We start from the raw sequence: 16,110 nt of genomic DNA on the forward strand, positions 1-16,110 counted from the left end.
TTTTTGAACAGGAATATCTGTAAGAATTATCTTATACCTGCCTACCATCGTATTCTGGATGTCTGTGTGTGTGGACAGCTAACTTGTCTCTTTAGTTCACAGATCTTCAGATTGAGAAGAAAGATACTCAAGGAGCTATACCCAAGGGATTATACCTAAGGAAATTCATCTGCACCTGGACCTGATATAAATGATACAATCTTAGACTTTGAGCCTGAGCATGATGCTGTAATGGAATGAGACTTTGGGCGGGGGTGGGCTTTAAAGGAGGGATGACCATATTTTACACGTGGGAGGAATGTGAACCATTGTGGCTAGAAGGCAGATTTTCCAAAGGTGGTTACAATGTTTCCCATTCCACCTGTTCTTCTAGAATCTTTCCACTCTCCTTTTGAGAGGTGGACTCCATGTTATCCTTGAAATTGGTGGGTCTTTGTGATTGCCTTGACCAGTAGTGTACAGCAAGAGTGATGCTATGTAGCTTCCAAGACTAGGTCAAAAACATGCCATACAATTCAACTTTGCTGTGTTGGGATGCTCACTCTTGGAACCCAGCCCAATTAGCCATTGTAAAGGCCCACATGGAGAGAACTGAGACCCTGTGAACCATAGCCCTGCCTGAGATCTTAGCTGACAGCCAATACCAACTTGCCTGCCACGTGAGTGAGAAAAATTAATGGTTAATGTTTTTTTTTAAATAAATTTATTTATTTATTTTTGGCTGCATTGGGTCTTCTTTGCTGTGCGCAGGCTTTTCTCTAGTTGCAGAGAGCGGGGGCTACTCTTTGTTGTGGTGTGCAGGCTTCTCAATGTGGTGGCTTCTCTTCTTGTGGAGCACGGGCTCTAGGCGCAGGTTTCAGTAGTTGTGGCACGCGGGCTCTAGAGTGCAGGCTCAGTAGTTTTGGCGCACGGGCTTAGTTGCTCCGCAGCATGTGCGATCTTCACGGACCAGGGCTTGAACCCGTGTCCCCTGCATTGGCAGGTGGATTCTTAACCACTGTGCCACCAGGGAAGTCCGAGAATGGTTAATGTTTTAAGCCTCTGTGTTTTGGGGTGGTTTGTTACAAAGCAATAGATAACTGAAATGCCCCCCAAAACACAGTCACATAAAAAAATATTTTGTTCACATATCCACAATTTGGACAGTGCTTGACTGGGACAACTCTTCTCTGTTTCAGGATATCTAAAGCCTTCACTGGGAAGATTCAAATGCCTGGGGGCTAGAATCATCTTCAGGTTTTTTCAGTCACATCCCTGTACTTGGGCTGAGGTGACTCAAAGGTTGAGCTCATTTGGGACTGTTACAGGAAGAGCTTACAGTTGGCCTCTCCGTGTATTTGGGGCTTCCTCACAGCATCACAGCCTCAAAGTTGTAAAACTTCTTAGGGTGGCTCAGGGCTCCAAGAGCAGGTGTTCCCAGCAAACAAGGTGGGATCACCTTTATGGCCTTTACGACCTACCTTCTGAAATCATAAAGCATCAATTCTGCTGTACTCTACTAACTGAGGCAGTCAGAAACCCATCCAGATTTGAGGGGAGGGGACATAGATCTCCCACCTCTTGGTGGCAGAAGTGTCAAAGAATTTATGTTATAAATTCTATGTTATAAAACTGCCACAAACAATTTTTCTGTGATGTGTTAAATATGGTTAACTTGCTTGAGGTTTATGGTTGTTATGAACTGAATGTGTCCCCTCAAAACTCATATGTTGGGCTTCCCTGGTGGCACAGTGGTTGAGAGTCTGCCTGCCAGTGCAGGGGATACGGGTTCGGGCCCTGGTCTGGGAGGATCCCACATGCCGCGGAGCGACTGGGCCCGTGAGCCACAATTACTGAGCCTGCGCGTCTGGAGCCTGTGCTCCGCAACGAGAGAGGCCGCGATGGTGAGAGGCCCGCGCACCGCGATGAGGAGTGGCCCCCGCTTGCCACAACTGGAGAAAGCCCTCGCACGGAAACGAAGACCCAACACAACCATAAATAAATAAATAAATAAATAAATAAAAAAGAAAGGCAAGTAACTTTATTAAAAAAAACAAAAAACAAAAAAACTCATATGTTGAAATCCGAAACCCCAATGTGATGGTATTTGAAGGTAGAACCTTTGGGAGGTTGTTAGGTTTAAATGAAGTCATGAGAGTGAAGCCCCCATGATGGGATTAGTATCCTTATGAAATGAGGAAGAGAAACTGGAGCTCCCTCTCTCTCCCTGCCAGGTAAGGACCCAGGAAGAAGGCAGCCATCTATAAGCCAGGAAGAGGCACCACCAGGAACTGAATCTGCCAGAACCTTGATCTTGGACTTCCCAGCCTCCAGAACTGTGAGAAATAAATGTCTGTTGTTTAAGCCACCCCATCTATGGTATTTTGTTATAGAAGCCTAAGGTGACTAAGACATAGTGCTGTTGGAATATGTGGCTGATGTCTTTGTCAGCTTTAGAAAATTCTCAGCCATTATCTCTTCAGATACACTTACACAATACTTTGTAGCCTTGATGTCAAAGAAAGTGATGATGATGCCTGTAAGAATGTCACAGTATGGTTTTCCAAAGTCTGTTCTTAGAGCCAGGAAGCAAAAAGGAAAATAGCTCATAGTCAACCACCTTTGGAACAGAGTTTTGACTTAACCATCTAGAGCCAGATGCTCCCCTTCTTACCGTAACTCCTCTCAGAGGATTCTTCTCTAATCTCCATGAGAAAAAGGTCAGTCTGGCTTTCCTTCTATCAACACCTCACTGTATATTTTAGCCAAAGAAAATTCTACCCTGCTACCAGTAGTTGAACCAGTAGCAAACACTGAATGGCCATTCTCTCCCAGTGATGGAAAAAGTAGCCCAGTATTTGTTCAGCTTTAAATTTCATCTGTGCCTCAAAGTGTTAAGTAAAAAAATCTAGATGAAAACACAAACTTTAATAGTGGTGATACTTTTTACTATTTAGTATTGTATACTTCTAATTGAATCTTCTACAATAGGCATGTGTTACATTAGAAAAAGTAATGACAAAATTAATCTCAAAAAAGTTACCTAAAATATTGCATTAATACCAATGACATGAATTTAGTGTTATCCAGGGGACAAGTGATTCACATAAGATTATTAAACACTAAAATCTGACCTTGAATCTCTCCTGTCAATAACAGACCAATTACAATTTGGGGCATTACAATTTGGGACAAGCTCCAAGGTGTTTGGTGAAGAAGGTTAGAATTTGCTTCCAAGCATCTACCTGGGCCTTAGAATGAGCCCTGGGCTCCCCACCCCAGATCACAGGTTTGTCCAATAATTTGTGTAGGGAAGCTGGGCACATGGGGAAGTAAGGAGGCTCAATGTAATGCCCAGTCCCAGGGTAAGAGATGATCTGGGGTTTTTCCTTTCCATGGGCCTGTAACCGTTCAGAGGCTATCTGGGCGTATAACTCACTCCTCCAGTTATGGTCATCCTGACCAACAATGAAGAGGATGGGCCCCTGGGCCTTCTCTATTGGAATCATGCAGGGGTTCTCACATCCCCCTACAATATCATTCCTTATATCCACAATGTCCAGGAGGCCTGAAAAAGCTACCTTCATTCTCCTCAGGTCATGGCCCAGTGGTGGAATGCTATTCTCCTTGTAGTATATGGCTTTGTTTCCATTGAAGCCAGATCCATTGATGGAAACTGTGGCTGAGATGTTCTTCAAAAATGAGGCCATGGAGAGACAAATATCAGCCCCTAAAGAAATGCCCAGAAGTCCAATGCCAGGGCCCTTTACCTGGAAGAAAAGAAGGGACAAGAGTCAAAAGTCAAGAACCTACCCAACAGAAAAATGTTTTTCTAAATGCAACTAGAGATGCTGCTAGCTTTAATTTGTGAATTGGCCACAAGAGACTCAACCTCAGCTGACAGAGTTTCTTTCCATGCAGAGACTATCTTGCTGGACACATGGCAAACAAATCTTAAACTCACTGGCAAATTTGGGAATTGGTTGCAAACTTCCAGAGAGTCACCCACTAGAGAATGCTGAGTCATTGGAGCCTGTCAATTTCAGAGCTTCATTCAGGTTGAATTAAAGCATCAATGTTCCTGGGCATCTGTGTGGAACCAAATTCTGTTCCAAGAAGTGAATATTTCATCAGACCCCATCTAAATATATATTGACAAATGATTAACTTTATAGAAACAAAGTAAAACTTCAGAGTCCAACTGAGTGGTTCTAAGCTTATGAAATGGGTGGACAAGTTTTGATCAAAATCTGAGAACATACTCTGCTATCAGAAAAATAAAGATTAAAAAGCATACAAAGCTAAAAATTTAGAAACTCCACTTGCAAAAGAAATTTTAATATTATTACATAATTCCCTAAAATAAAATATCACATGAATTTTACAGTGAATTCTGCAATATTAATCCATCTGACAGAGAAAGTGGAGTAGAAGAAATTTCTGTGAAAGAAGAATAGAGCAGCATCAATGCACCTGGCACAGGTGAGTGCAAAGTGACACCCTCTCTGGAGGTAGTTCTAGAGAGAATGATAAAGGACATTAGGAGAACCTGGGTGTGTTGAAGCATGTAGCACAGGGCTTCTTCAAAGTAGTCCAGGTGTATGGTGTCGAATTTCTTGGGAAGATCTTCAAAATCACAATAAGCTAGAGCCAACGTGGCAAAGCCATGGCCAGCCAGAAGGCTGGCCCGATATTCCAACAGGGCTCCTCCAACACCAAAGATGTCAATGATCCCTGGGAAAGGTCCTGGTCCTAGAGAAGGTAATATTATAAACAGAAGGTATTATATAATTTAAAGAAATTGCTTTCCTTTTAGAGAGCTTTCTAAAGTATTTAGTGGGTTCCCCGTGAATCAAAGGAAACGGTTTCCTGAGTCATCATTGACAAGGGATACAAGTTCCAAATTATCTCCAAGGTTCTAAGAATCTTTAGTTGTAAGGGAGGGTAACAAAGTCTAATGACTGCATCATGGAAGGAGGAATTCACCTTTTAGACAGTGTTGAATTGCAGTGTTCTGTTACAGGATTGGACACAGAGTTAAGAAAACAAAGCTTTATATTGTGTTGCACCAACCCTTGGCGTTATTTTTGGTTCAGATGTTTACTTAGAGGAAAGAAAAAGAAATACCTGGCGAGGCTACAGGTGAGGAAGGCAGTGAAGTCTGAAAAGTGATCTGTGGTAGAGAGGAACATGAAAAAGTGGGTAAGGGGCCCAGTGTACCCAGGACACTACAGAAGGGAGACATGGCAATAGATTCCTTTGACCGTCATCGTTTAGTGTAAAAGCGATCAGCCGATGCCTGTAGAGATCTGTAGCGTAGTTATTAATAGCAAAGTGAACCTACCGACCCCATCCAGTCCTTTTGTTTTTATCTGCATAATAACAGTATCCACCTCATTGGGATAGTATAGAGATTAAAAGAGATAATGCAAGCAAAACGCGTAGCACAGTGCGGAACATATCAAAAGCCTCCAATGTGGCTGTCAGGTCGCTGATTTAGTCAACATCCGCTTCTCTGACCGTGCTCCCAAGCCAAATTCCCTGGGAGGCGGTATCAGAAACCAAGGCAGCCCAGGGAACATGCTGTCGAGGTCCCAGCACCCCAGCCTTACCCGGCGGCAGGAAGAGCGTGGCGCGCACCCGGCCCGCGCGCACGGGCTCGCGCCGCACCCCGGGCGCCAGGAAGTCGCGCTCGTGCACCGCGCGGCCCAGGAGCCACTGGGCGTCAGGGTCGTGGCCATCGAGCACCTCCAGCTCCACGGCGAAGGGCGTCTGCACGTCCCGCTTCAGAAACCGCCAAAAAGGCTTCTCGGGCTCCAGAGCCCAGAGAAGCCCCATGGGCTCGAGCCCCGCGAAGCTGCCGCCCAGCGCGGGCGCGCGCTCCAGGTCCAGCTGGCCGTGGGCGTCGGCGCAGTAGCGCGCGTGGGCTCGGAAGAGCGCGTCCTTCTCGTCGCGCAGGGACGCGCGCAGCGTGACCGGCTGCCCCGGGGCCAGGCCGCGCACGGCGATGCGCACCGGCTCGTCCCAGCGGCAGCGGCCCGCCGGCTCCAGCGTCACTGTCACCGACATCCCCGGCGCACGGCCGCGGTCCCGACCCTCAGCGTGAAAGCGCAGGCGGCTGGCGGAGTTTTGCTTCAGGCCTGTTGGATCGCGCCGTGAGGCCCGACGGGGTCAGGCGTCGCCTGGCGCCGAGAGAGGCCCGTGGCTGAGCCGCCTCAGGAGGCGTCCTGGTGCTTCAGGTCAGTGGACCCCGCGTCCCCGACTCGTCTGAGGTAAAAGCGCCAGGTCGTTCTCTAGGCCCAGGGCGGGGCGTACCGGGATGTCCTGCTGTCCGGCTGTGGCGCCCAGCCCGCCCGCGTATACGCCTCTTCTCAAACCTCTCCCTCGTGGGAGTGAAACTTGTTGGGTATGGATTCCTGGTGAAACCAGAGCTGAATGACTTTAGGCAGAATACCAAGAATTCCAGCCTCCCCATGGAAAAGGACAACCTTTTTTCCCCCTAACTTTTAATGAGTTATACACACACAAAAAGTGAATAAATTCTAAGTGTGTATTTTAATGAATTTCACAACCCGAACATACTTGGGGTAACCAAGCACAAGGATCCAGAAACATCATTACTTCTCCAGAAGCCACCCTCATTTCTGCTCCAGTCACTTTCCCTTCCCCAAGGTGCTCTATCCGAGTCCAACAAAACAGGCTAGTTTTTCCCAACTCTGCATTTTATGGTGATGAATCCTTCAGTGTGCCTTTTTTAGTGTCTGCTTTCGCTCAACATTCATTATGTTTGTGAGATTCAAAGTTTTGTTGGGTGTAGTTGTAGATTGTTCATTATCACTGCCAAATAGTATTTCATTTTGTGATCGTAAATGTATTTGACGATTTTATTGCCTATGGACATTTGGTAGTTCTCAGTTTAGGACTCTTAGGAATAGTGCTCTGAGCATTCAGTGAACATGTGTCCATTTTGATGGACATGTATGTGCGTTTCAGTGGAGTGAATACCTAGGAGTGGAATTGCTGTATTATAGAGAATAAGAATGTTCGGCCTTAGTAGATACTAAATGTCAAGCTTTTGAATGTCACGTTAGAAGCAATATAGGTATAATGTTCAGGGACGTCCAGCATTTTATATATAGTATAGTAATGACTACTCTTTAGCAATGTCCCACCTGTTATACATACAAAATTTAACAAGTTTATAAAACACTGGGAGTATTTTTCAAATATTGGAAAGGAGGAACCTGAGGCTTGGAAAATGTTAAGCTGCTGAGGATTAGCCTCTAATAACTGTCAGAACCATGACTTAACTCCAAACATGGAACTCAACAGTGAGCAGCAGCATTGCAGTGAAATATATTAGAATTCTACCTCTGAGTTCAGCACTGACTAGTTCTGAAGTCTTAAGTAAGTTTTTATCTTTTGGGGTTTAAGAGTTCTTGTGTGTAACGTGATGAAAGTCTCCTATATGGAGATAAAAGGTGATAGTGTATGTGAAAGTCTTAGAAGAATATTGGGAAGCAAAATGTCATGTTTGATTTCGTAGAGGCAGAGATTGAGCCCATGCAGTGTTTTGTTTCTCATGAGGTATTTGCCATAGGTTTGCATCCTGCTTTTTAAATTCTTTTTAAAGGAAAACACATATTTTCCAAAGCAGATGTAAGCAATACTGAAACGTTTACAGTGTGAATGATAGAGTCTTCTCTGTTCTTTTGCTGCTTTCCCCCAAAGATGAGTGCATCCAACTAGATTTTGATTCTGAAGGTTTAAAGTAGGTACATATAGGGGAGTGTGAACACGCTATGGTACTATTCTTTTTGTTGTTTGTTTGCTTTTTTAAATAAAAAAGTTACATACTTTGTATTATTTTCCCACTTCAACCACTTGTTTAAGATAAATTTTGATTTTTAAAATACTAATAGGCATTATTTTTGAAAAAGTTTTAACTTTTCAGTAAAATTCAACAGAAAGTATAGAGAATTCCCATATCCCCACTTTCCCTTCCCACACAATTTTCCCTATTATTAATATTTTGCGTTAGTGTGGCATATTTGTTACAGTGGATGGACCAATATTGATACATTATTATTAACCAAAGTCTAAGTTAGGTTATATAGGCATACCTCCTTTTATTGCTCTTTGCAGATACTGAGTATTTTACAAATTGAAGGATTGTGGCAACCCTGCATCCAGCAAGTCTATCAACGTTATTTTCTCAACAGCATTATTTTTTAATTAAGGTGTATACATTGTTTTTTTAAGACATAATGCTATTGCATATTTAATAGACTACAGTACAGTGTAGACATAGCTTTTATATGCACTGGGAAACCTAAAAATTTGTGTGATTTGCTTTATTGTAGTGGTCTGAAACCAAACCTGCAATATCTCGGAGGTATGCCTGTAAAAACTGACAAATGCATAATGTCATGTATCCATCACTACAGTATCATACAGAATAATTTCATTGACCTAAAAATTGTGTGTGCTTCACCTGTTCGTCCCCTCCTCCCATCCCCAGGCGACCACTGATATTTTTAGGTGTAGTTTTGCAAGAACATCATATAGTTGGAGTCATACAGTATGTAGCATTTTCTTTTTTCTTTTTTAATTTTTTTTTAATCAGTCATCAGTATTATACACATCACTGTATACATGTCAATCCCAATCGCCCAATTCAGCACACCACCATCCCCACCCCACCACAGTTTTCCCCCTTGGTGTCCATACGTTTGTTCTCTACATCTGTGTCTCAACTTCTGCCCTGCATCCCGGTTCATCTGTACCATTTTTCTAGGTTCCACATATATGCGTTAATATACGATATTTGTTTTTCTCTTTCTGACTTACTTCACTCTGTATAACAGTCTCTAGATTCATCCACGTCTCTACAAATGACCCAATTTCGTTCCTTTTTATGGCTGAGTAATATTCCATTGTATATATGTACCACAACTTCTTTAGCCATTCATCTGTCGATGGGCATTTAGGTTGCTTCCATGATCTGGCTATTGTAAATAGTGCTGCAGTGAACATTGGGGTGCATGTGTCTTTTTGAACTGTGGTTTTCTCTGGCTATATGCCCAGTAGTGGGATTGCCGGGTCATAAGGTAATTCTATTTTTAGTTTTTTAAGGAACCTCCATACTGTTCTCCATAGTGGCTGTATCAATTTACATTCCCACCAACAGTGCAAGAGGGTTTCCTTTTCTCCACACCCTCTCCAGCATTTGTTGTTTGTAGATTTTCTGATGATGCCCATTCTAACTGGTGTGAGGTGATACCTCATTGTAGTTTTGATTTGCATTTCTCTAATAATTAGTGATGTTGAGCAGCTTTTCATGTGCTTTGTGGCCGTCTGTATGTTTTCTTTGGAGAAATGTCTATTTAGGTCTTCTGCCCATTTTTGGATTGGGTTGTTTGTTTCTTTAATATTGAGCTGAATGAGATGTTTATATATTTTGGAGATTAATCCTTTGTCCGTTGATTCGTTTGCAAATATTTTCTCCCATTCTGAGGGTTGTCTTTTCGTCTTGTTTATGGTTACCTTTGCTGTGCAAAAGCTTTGAAGTTTCATTAGGTCCCATTTGTTTATTTTTGTTTTTATTTCTATTACTCTAGGAGGCGGATCAAAAAAGATCTTGCTGTGATTTATGTCAAAGAGTGTTCTTCCTATGTTTTTCTCTAAGAGTTTTATAGTGTCCGGTCTTACATCTAGGTCTTGAATCCATTTTGAGTTTATTTTTGTGTATGGTGTTAGGGAGTATTCTAATTTCATTCTTTTACATGTAGCTGTCCAGTTTTCCCAGCACCACTTATTGAAGAGACTGTCTTTTCTCCATTGTATATCTTTGCCTCCTTTGTCATAGATTAGTTGACCATAGGTGCGTGGGTTTATCTCTGAGCTATCTATCTTGTTCCATTGATCTATGTTTCTGTTTTTGTGCCAGTACCATATTGTCTTGATTATTGTAGCTTTGTAGTATAGTCTGAAGTCAGGGAGTCTGATTCCTCCAGCTCTGTTTTTTTCCCTCAAGACTGCTTTGGCTATTCGGGGTCTTTTGTGTCTCCATACAAATTTTAAGATGATTAGTTCTAGTTCCGTAAAAAATGCCATTGGTAATTTGATAGGGTTTGCACTGAATCTGTAGATTGCTTTGGGTAGTATAGTCATTTTCACAATATTAATTCTTCCAATCCAAGAACATGGTATATCTCTCCATCTGTTGGTATCATCTTTAATTTCTTTCATCAGTGTCTTATAGTTTTCTGCATACAGGTCTTTTGTCTCCCTAGGTAGGTTTATTCCTAGGTATTTTATTCTTTTTGTTGCAATGGTAAATGGAAGTGTTTCCATAATTTCTCTTTCAGATTTTTCATCATTAGTGTATAGGAATGCAAGAGATTTCTGTGCATTAATTTTGTATCCTGCAACTTTACCAAATTCATTAATTAGCTCTAGTAGTTTTCTGGTGGCAGTTTTAGGATTCTCTATGTATAGTGTCATGTCATCTGCAAACAGTGACAGTTTTACTTCTTCTTTTCCAATTTGTATTCCTTTTATTTCTTTTTCTTCTCTGATTGCCATGGCTAAGACTTCCAAAACTATGTTGAATAATAGTGGTGAGAGTGGACATCCTTGTCTTGTTCCTGATCTTAGAAGAAATGCTTCCAGTTTTTCACCATTGAGAATGATGTTTGCTTTGGGTTTCTCATATATGGCCTTTATTATGTTGAGGTAGGTTCCCTCTATGCCCACTTTCTGGAGAGTTTTTATCAGAAATGGGTGTTGAATTTTGTCAAAAGCTTTTTCTGCATCTATTGAGATGATCATATGGTTTTTATTTTCAATTTGTTAATATGGTATATCACATTGATTGATTTGCGTATATTGAAGAATCCTTGCATCCCTGGGATAAATCCCACTTGATCGTGGTGTATGATCCTTTTAATGTGTTGTTGGATTCTGTTTGCTAGTATTTTGTTGAGGATTTTTGCATCTATATTCATCAGTGATATTGGTCTGTAATTTTCTTTTTTTGTAGTATCTTTGTCTGGTTTTGGTATCAGGGTGATGGTGGCTTCATAGAATGAGTTTGGGAGTGTTCCTTCCTCTGCAATTTTTTGGAAGAGTTTAAGAAGGATGGGTGTTAGCTCTTCTCTAAATGTTTGATAGAATTCACCTGTGAAGCCATCTGGTCCTGGACTTTTGTTTGTTGGAAGATTTTTAATCACAGTTTCAATTTCATTACTTGTGATTGGCCTGTTCATATTTTCTATTTCTTCCTGGTTCAGTCTTGGAAGATTATACCTTTCTAAGAATTTGTCCATTTCTTCCAGGTTGTCCATTTTATTGGCATAGAGTTACTTGTAGTAGTCTCTTCGGACGCTTTGTATTTCTGCGGTGTCTGTTGTAACTTCTCCTTTTTCATTTCTGATTTTATTGATTTGAGTCCTCTCCCTCTTTTTCTTGATGAGTCTGGCTAATGGCTTATCAATTTTGTTTATCTTCTCAAAGAACCGGCTTTTAGTTTTATTGATCTTTGCTATTGTTTTCTTTGTTTCTATTTCATTTATTTCTGCTCTGATCTTGATGATTTCTTTCCTTCTGCTAACTTTGGGTTTTGTTTGTTCTTCTTTCTCTAGTTTCTTTAGGTGTAGGGTTAGATTGTTTACTTGAGATTTTTCTTGTTTCTTTAGGTAGGCTTGTATAGCTATAAACTTCCCTCTTAGAACTGCTTTTGCTGCATCCCTAGGTTTTGGATCGTTGTGTTTTCATTGTCATTTGTCTCTAGGTATTTTTTTATTTCCTCTTTGATTTCTTCAGTGATCTCTTGGTTATTTAGTAACATATTGTTTAGCCTCCATGTGTTTGTGTTTTTTACGTTTTTTCCCCTGTAATTTATTTCTAATCTCATAGTGTTGTGGTCAGAAAAGATGCTTGATATGATTTCAATTTTCTTAAATTCACTGAGGCTTGATTTGTGACCCAAGATGTGATCTATCCTGGAGAATGTTCCATGCGCACTTGAGAAGAAAGTGTAATCTGCTGTTTTTGGATGGAATGTCCTATAAATATCAATTAAATCTATCTGGTCTATTGTGTCATTTAAAGCTTCTCTTTCCTTATTTATTTTCATTTTGGATGATCTGTCCATTGGTGTAAGTGAGGTGTTAAAGTCCCCCACTATTATTGTGTTACTGTCAATTTCCTCTTTTATAGCTGTTAGCAGTTGCCTTATGTATTGAGGTGCTCCTATGTTGCATGCATATATATTTATAATTGTTATATCTTCTTCTTGGATTGATCCCTTGATCATTATGTAGTGTCCTTCTTTGTCTCTTGTAACATTCTTTATTTTAAAGTCTATTTTATCTGATATGAGTATAGCTACTCCAGCTTTCTTTTGATTTCCATTTGCATGGAATATCTTTTTCCATCCCCTCACTTTCAGTCTGTATGTGTTCCTAGATCTGAAGTGGGTCTCTTGTAGACAGCATATATATGGGTCTTGTTTTTGTATCCATTCAGCAAGCCTGTGTCTTTTGGTTGGAGCATTTAATCCATTCCCGTTTAAGGTAATTATCAATATGTAGGTTCCTATGACCATTTTCTTAATTGTTTGGGGTTTGTTTTTGTAGGTCCTTTTCTTCTCTTGTGTTTCCCACTTAGAGAAGTTCCTTTAGCATTTGTTGTAGAGCTGGTTTGATGGTGCTGAATTCTCTTAGCTTTTGCTTGTCTGTAAAGCTTTTGATTTCTCCATCAAATCTGAATGAGATCCTTGTGGGGTAGAGTAATCTTGGTTGTAGGTTCTTCCCTTTCATCACTTTAAGTATATCATGCCACTCCCTTCTGGCTTGTAGAGTTTCTGCTGAGAAATCAGCTGTTAACCTTATGGGAGTTCCCTTGTATGTTAATTGTCATTTTTCCCTTGCTGCTTTCAATAATTTTTCTTTGTCTTTAATTTTTGCCAATTTGATTACTATGTGTCTCGGCGTGTTTCTCCTTGGGTTTATCCTGTATGGGACTCTCTGCGCTTCCTGGACTTGGGTGGCTATTTCCTTTCCCATGTTAGGGAAGTTTTTGACTATAATCTCTTCAAATATTTTCTCTGGTCCTTTCTCTCTCTCTTCTCCTTCTGGGACCCCTATAATGCGAATGTTGTTGCGTTTCATGTTGTCCCAGAGGTCTCTTAGGCTGTCTTCATTTCTTTTCATTCTTTTTTCTTTAGTCTGTTCCGCAGCAGTGAATTCCACCATTCTGTCTTCCAGGTCACTTATCCGTTCTTCTGCCTCAGTTATTCTGCTATTGATTCCTTCTAGTGTAGTTTTCATTTCAGTTATTGTATTGGTCATCTCTGTTTGTTTGTTCTTTAATTCTTCTAGGTCTTTGTTAATCATTTCTTGCATCTTCTCAATCTTTGCCTCCATTCTTATTCCGAGGTCTTGGATCATCTTCACTATCATTATTCTGAATTCTTTTTCTGGAAGGTTGCCTATCTCCACTTCATTTAGTTGTTTTTCTGGGGTTTTTTCTTGTTCCTTCATCTGGTATATAGCCCTCTGCCTTTTCATCTTGTCTATCTTTCTGTGAATGTGGTTTTTGTTCCACAGGCTGCAGGATTGTAGTTTTTCTTGCTTCTGCTGTCTGCCCTCTGGTGGTTGAGGCTATCTAAGAGGCTTGATGGGAGGCTCTGGTGGTGGGTAGAGCTGACTCTTGCTGTGGCGGTCAGAGCTCCGTAAAACTTTAATCCACTTGACTGTTGATGGGTGCGGCTGGGTTCCCTCCCTGTTGGTTGTTTTACCTGAGGCAACCCAACACTGGAGCCTACCTGGGCTCTTTGGTGGGGCTAATGGCAGACTCTGGGAGGGCTCACGCCAAGGAGTACTTCCCAGAACTTCTGCTGCCAGTGTCCTTGTCCCCACGGTGAAACAGAGCCACCCCCTGCCTCTGCAGAAGACCTTCCAACACTAGCAGGTAGGTCTGGTTCAGTCTCCCCCAGGGTCACTGCTCTTTCCCCTGGGTCCCGATGCGCACACTATTTTGTGTGCGCCCTCCAAGAGTGGGGTCTCTGTTTCCCCCAGTCCTGTTGAAGTCCTGCAATCAATTCCCACTAGGCTTCAAAGTCTGATTCTCTATGAAATCCTTCTCCCATTGCCGGACCCCCAGGTTGGGAAGCCTGAGGTGGGGCTCAGAACCTTCACTCCAGTGGGTGGACTTCTGTGGTATAAGTGTTCGCCAGTCTGTGAGTCGCCCACCCACCAGTTATGGGATTTGATTTTACTCTGATTGCGCCCCTCCTACCATCTCATTGTGGCTTCTCCTTTGTCTTTGGATGTAGGGTATCTTTTTTGGTGAGTTCCAGTGTCTTCCTGTCGATGATTGTCCAGCAGCTAGTTGTGATTCTGGTGTTCTCACAAGAGGGAGTGAGAGCACGTCTTTCTACTCCGCCATCTTGGTTCCTCCTCAAGAAGAGCATTCCGCATTTTCATATTAGCTTCTTTCACTTAGCAATATGCATCTAAGCCTCTTCCATGTTTTTGAAGGCTGATATGTCATTTCTTTTTATTGCTGAGAAACATTCTATTGTATGGATGTATTATATAATAGAGTGATTGCTGGATCATATGCTGAGGCTATGTTTAGCTTTGTTAGAAATAGGTAACTGTCTTCCAAAGTGGCTGTACCATTTTGCATTTTCACCACCAACAAATGAGAGTTCCTCTTGCTCCATATTCTCTCCAGCATTTAATTTTGTCAGTAGTTTAGAGTTCAGTCATTTTAATAGGTATTGCCCATTTTATGTAGTCATATCTCATTGTTAATTTCAATTTGCAGTTCTGTAATGACATATGATGTTGAGCATCTTTTCATATGCTTGTCATCCATATATCTTCTTTGGTGAGGTATCCATATCTTTTGCCCATTTTTTAAACATTGAAGAATAATTGACCTACAACGTTATGTTAGTGCCAGGTGCACAACATAGGCACTCAGTAGTTCTGTACATTACAAAATGTACATAGGTCTAGTTATCATCTCTCACCATACAAAGTTATTACAATATTATTGACTATATTCCCCATGCTGTACATTTCATCCCTGTGACTCAAGTAGTTTGTAATGGAAGTGTGTACCTTAATGTCCCTCGCCTCTTTCACTGAACCACCTACCCCCTCCCCCTTGGCAACCACCTGTTTCTTCTCTGTATCGTGAGTCTGTTTCTGTCTTGTTTTGTTTTGTTTTTTAGATTCCACATATAAGTGAAATCATATGGTATTTGTCTTTCTCTGTCTGATATATTTCACTTAGTAAAATACCCTCTAGGTCCATCCATGTATTGTAAGTAGCAAGATTTCAATCTTTTTTATGGCTCAGTAATATGTGTGTGTGTGTGTGTGTGTGTGTGTGTGTGTGTGTGTACATATACATATATACATGCATATATCACATTTTCTTTATCCATTCATCTATTCATGGGCACTTAGGTTGCTTCCATATCTTATTTATTATAAATCCTGCTACAGTGAATATCGGGGTGCATATATCTTTTTGAATTAGTGTTTTTGTTTTCTTTGGAAAAACACCCAGAAGTGGAATTGCTGGATCATATGGGTGTTCTGTTTTTATTTTTGAGGAACCTCCATACTGTTTTCCAGAGCAGCTGCACTAACTTATATTCCCACCAATGGTACATGAGTATTCACTTTCTCTACATTCAAGCCAGCACTTGTTATTTGTTGTCTTTTTGATAATAGCCATTCTGCAAGTGTGAGGTGATATCTCACTGTGGGTTTGATTTTCATTTCCCTGATGGCTAGTGATGTTGAGCATCTTTTTTATGTGCCTGGTGGGTATCTGTATATCTTCTTTGGAAAAATGTCTATGCAAGTCCTCTGCCAATTTTTTTTTAAATCAGGCTGTTTGTTTTTGTCATGTTGCGTTGTATGAGTTCTTTGTCTATTTTGGCGGTTAACCCCTTATCAGATATATTGTGTGCAAATATCTTCTCCCATTCAATAGGGTGCCTTTTCATTTTGTTGATATTTTCCTTTTCTGTGCAAAAGCTTTTTAATTTGATATAGTTCCATTTGTTTATTTTTGCTCTGTGTCCCTTGTGTGAAGAGACAT

At 41.2% G+C, this 16,110-nt stretch overlaps 2 protein-coding genes across 2 annotated transcripts in view; one reads left to right on the forward strand and one right to left on the reverse strand.

Moving 5' to 3' along the window:
- Window positions 1-2,978: 2,978 nt before the first annotated feature.
- On the reverse strand, window positions 2,979-6,067 carry ACOT4 (acyl-CoA thioesterase 4). Its single transcript, XM_068543080.1, has 3 exons — window positions 5,592-6,067; window positions 4,529-4,731; window positions 2,979-3,749 (listed from the first exon to the last, which is right to left on the reverse strand). Exons 1-3 carry the CDS (start codon window positions 6,046-6,048, stop codon window positions 3,159-3,161), a joined length of 1,251 nt encoding a protein of 416 aa, XP_068399181.1. The 5' UTR covers window positions 6,049-6,067; the 3' UTR covers window positions 2,979-3,158.
- Window positions 6,068-6,135: 68 nt separating this feature from the next.
- Window positions 6,136-16,110, forward strand: part of HEATR4 (HEAT repeat containing 4) — a 97,680-nt gene continuing 87,705 nt past the window's right edge. The window contains exon 1 of the mRNA XM_068543042.1: window positions 6,136-6,218. The gene's annotated coding sequence lies outside the window, so the exon portion shown is untranslated. The remainder of the gene's footprint in view (window positions 6,219-16,110) is intronic.

This window comes from Eschrichtius robustus, chromosome 1 (assembly GCF_028021215.1).
Source record: "Eschrichtius robustus isolate mEscRob2 chromosome 1, mEscRob2.pri, whole genome shotgun sequence".
In the NCBI taxonomy this organism is placed as follows: domain Eukaryota; kingdom Metazoa; phylum Chordata; class Mammalia; order Artiodactyla; family Eschrichtiidae; genus Eschrichtius; species Eschrichtius robustus.

Excerpts from the sequence above, each read along its gene's own strand:
- ACOT4 (XM_068543080.1), bottom strand. The coding sequence starts at position 6,048 with ATGTCGGTGACAGTGACGCTGGAGCCGGCGGGCCGCTGCCGCTGGGAC. Across the intron at positions 4,732-5,591 it reads CACGCTCTTCCTGCCGCCGG|GACCAGGACCTTTCCCAGGG; the intron begins GTAAGGCTGGGG and ends TACCTTCTCTAG. Across the intron at positions 3,750-4,528 it reads ACATGCTTCAACACACCCAG|GTAAAGGGCCCTGGCATTGG; the intron begins GTTCTCCTAATG and ends CTTTTCTTCCAG.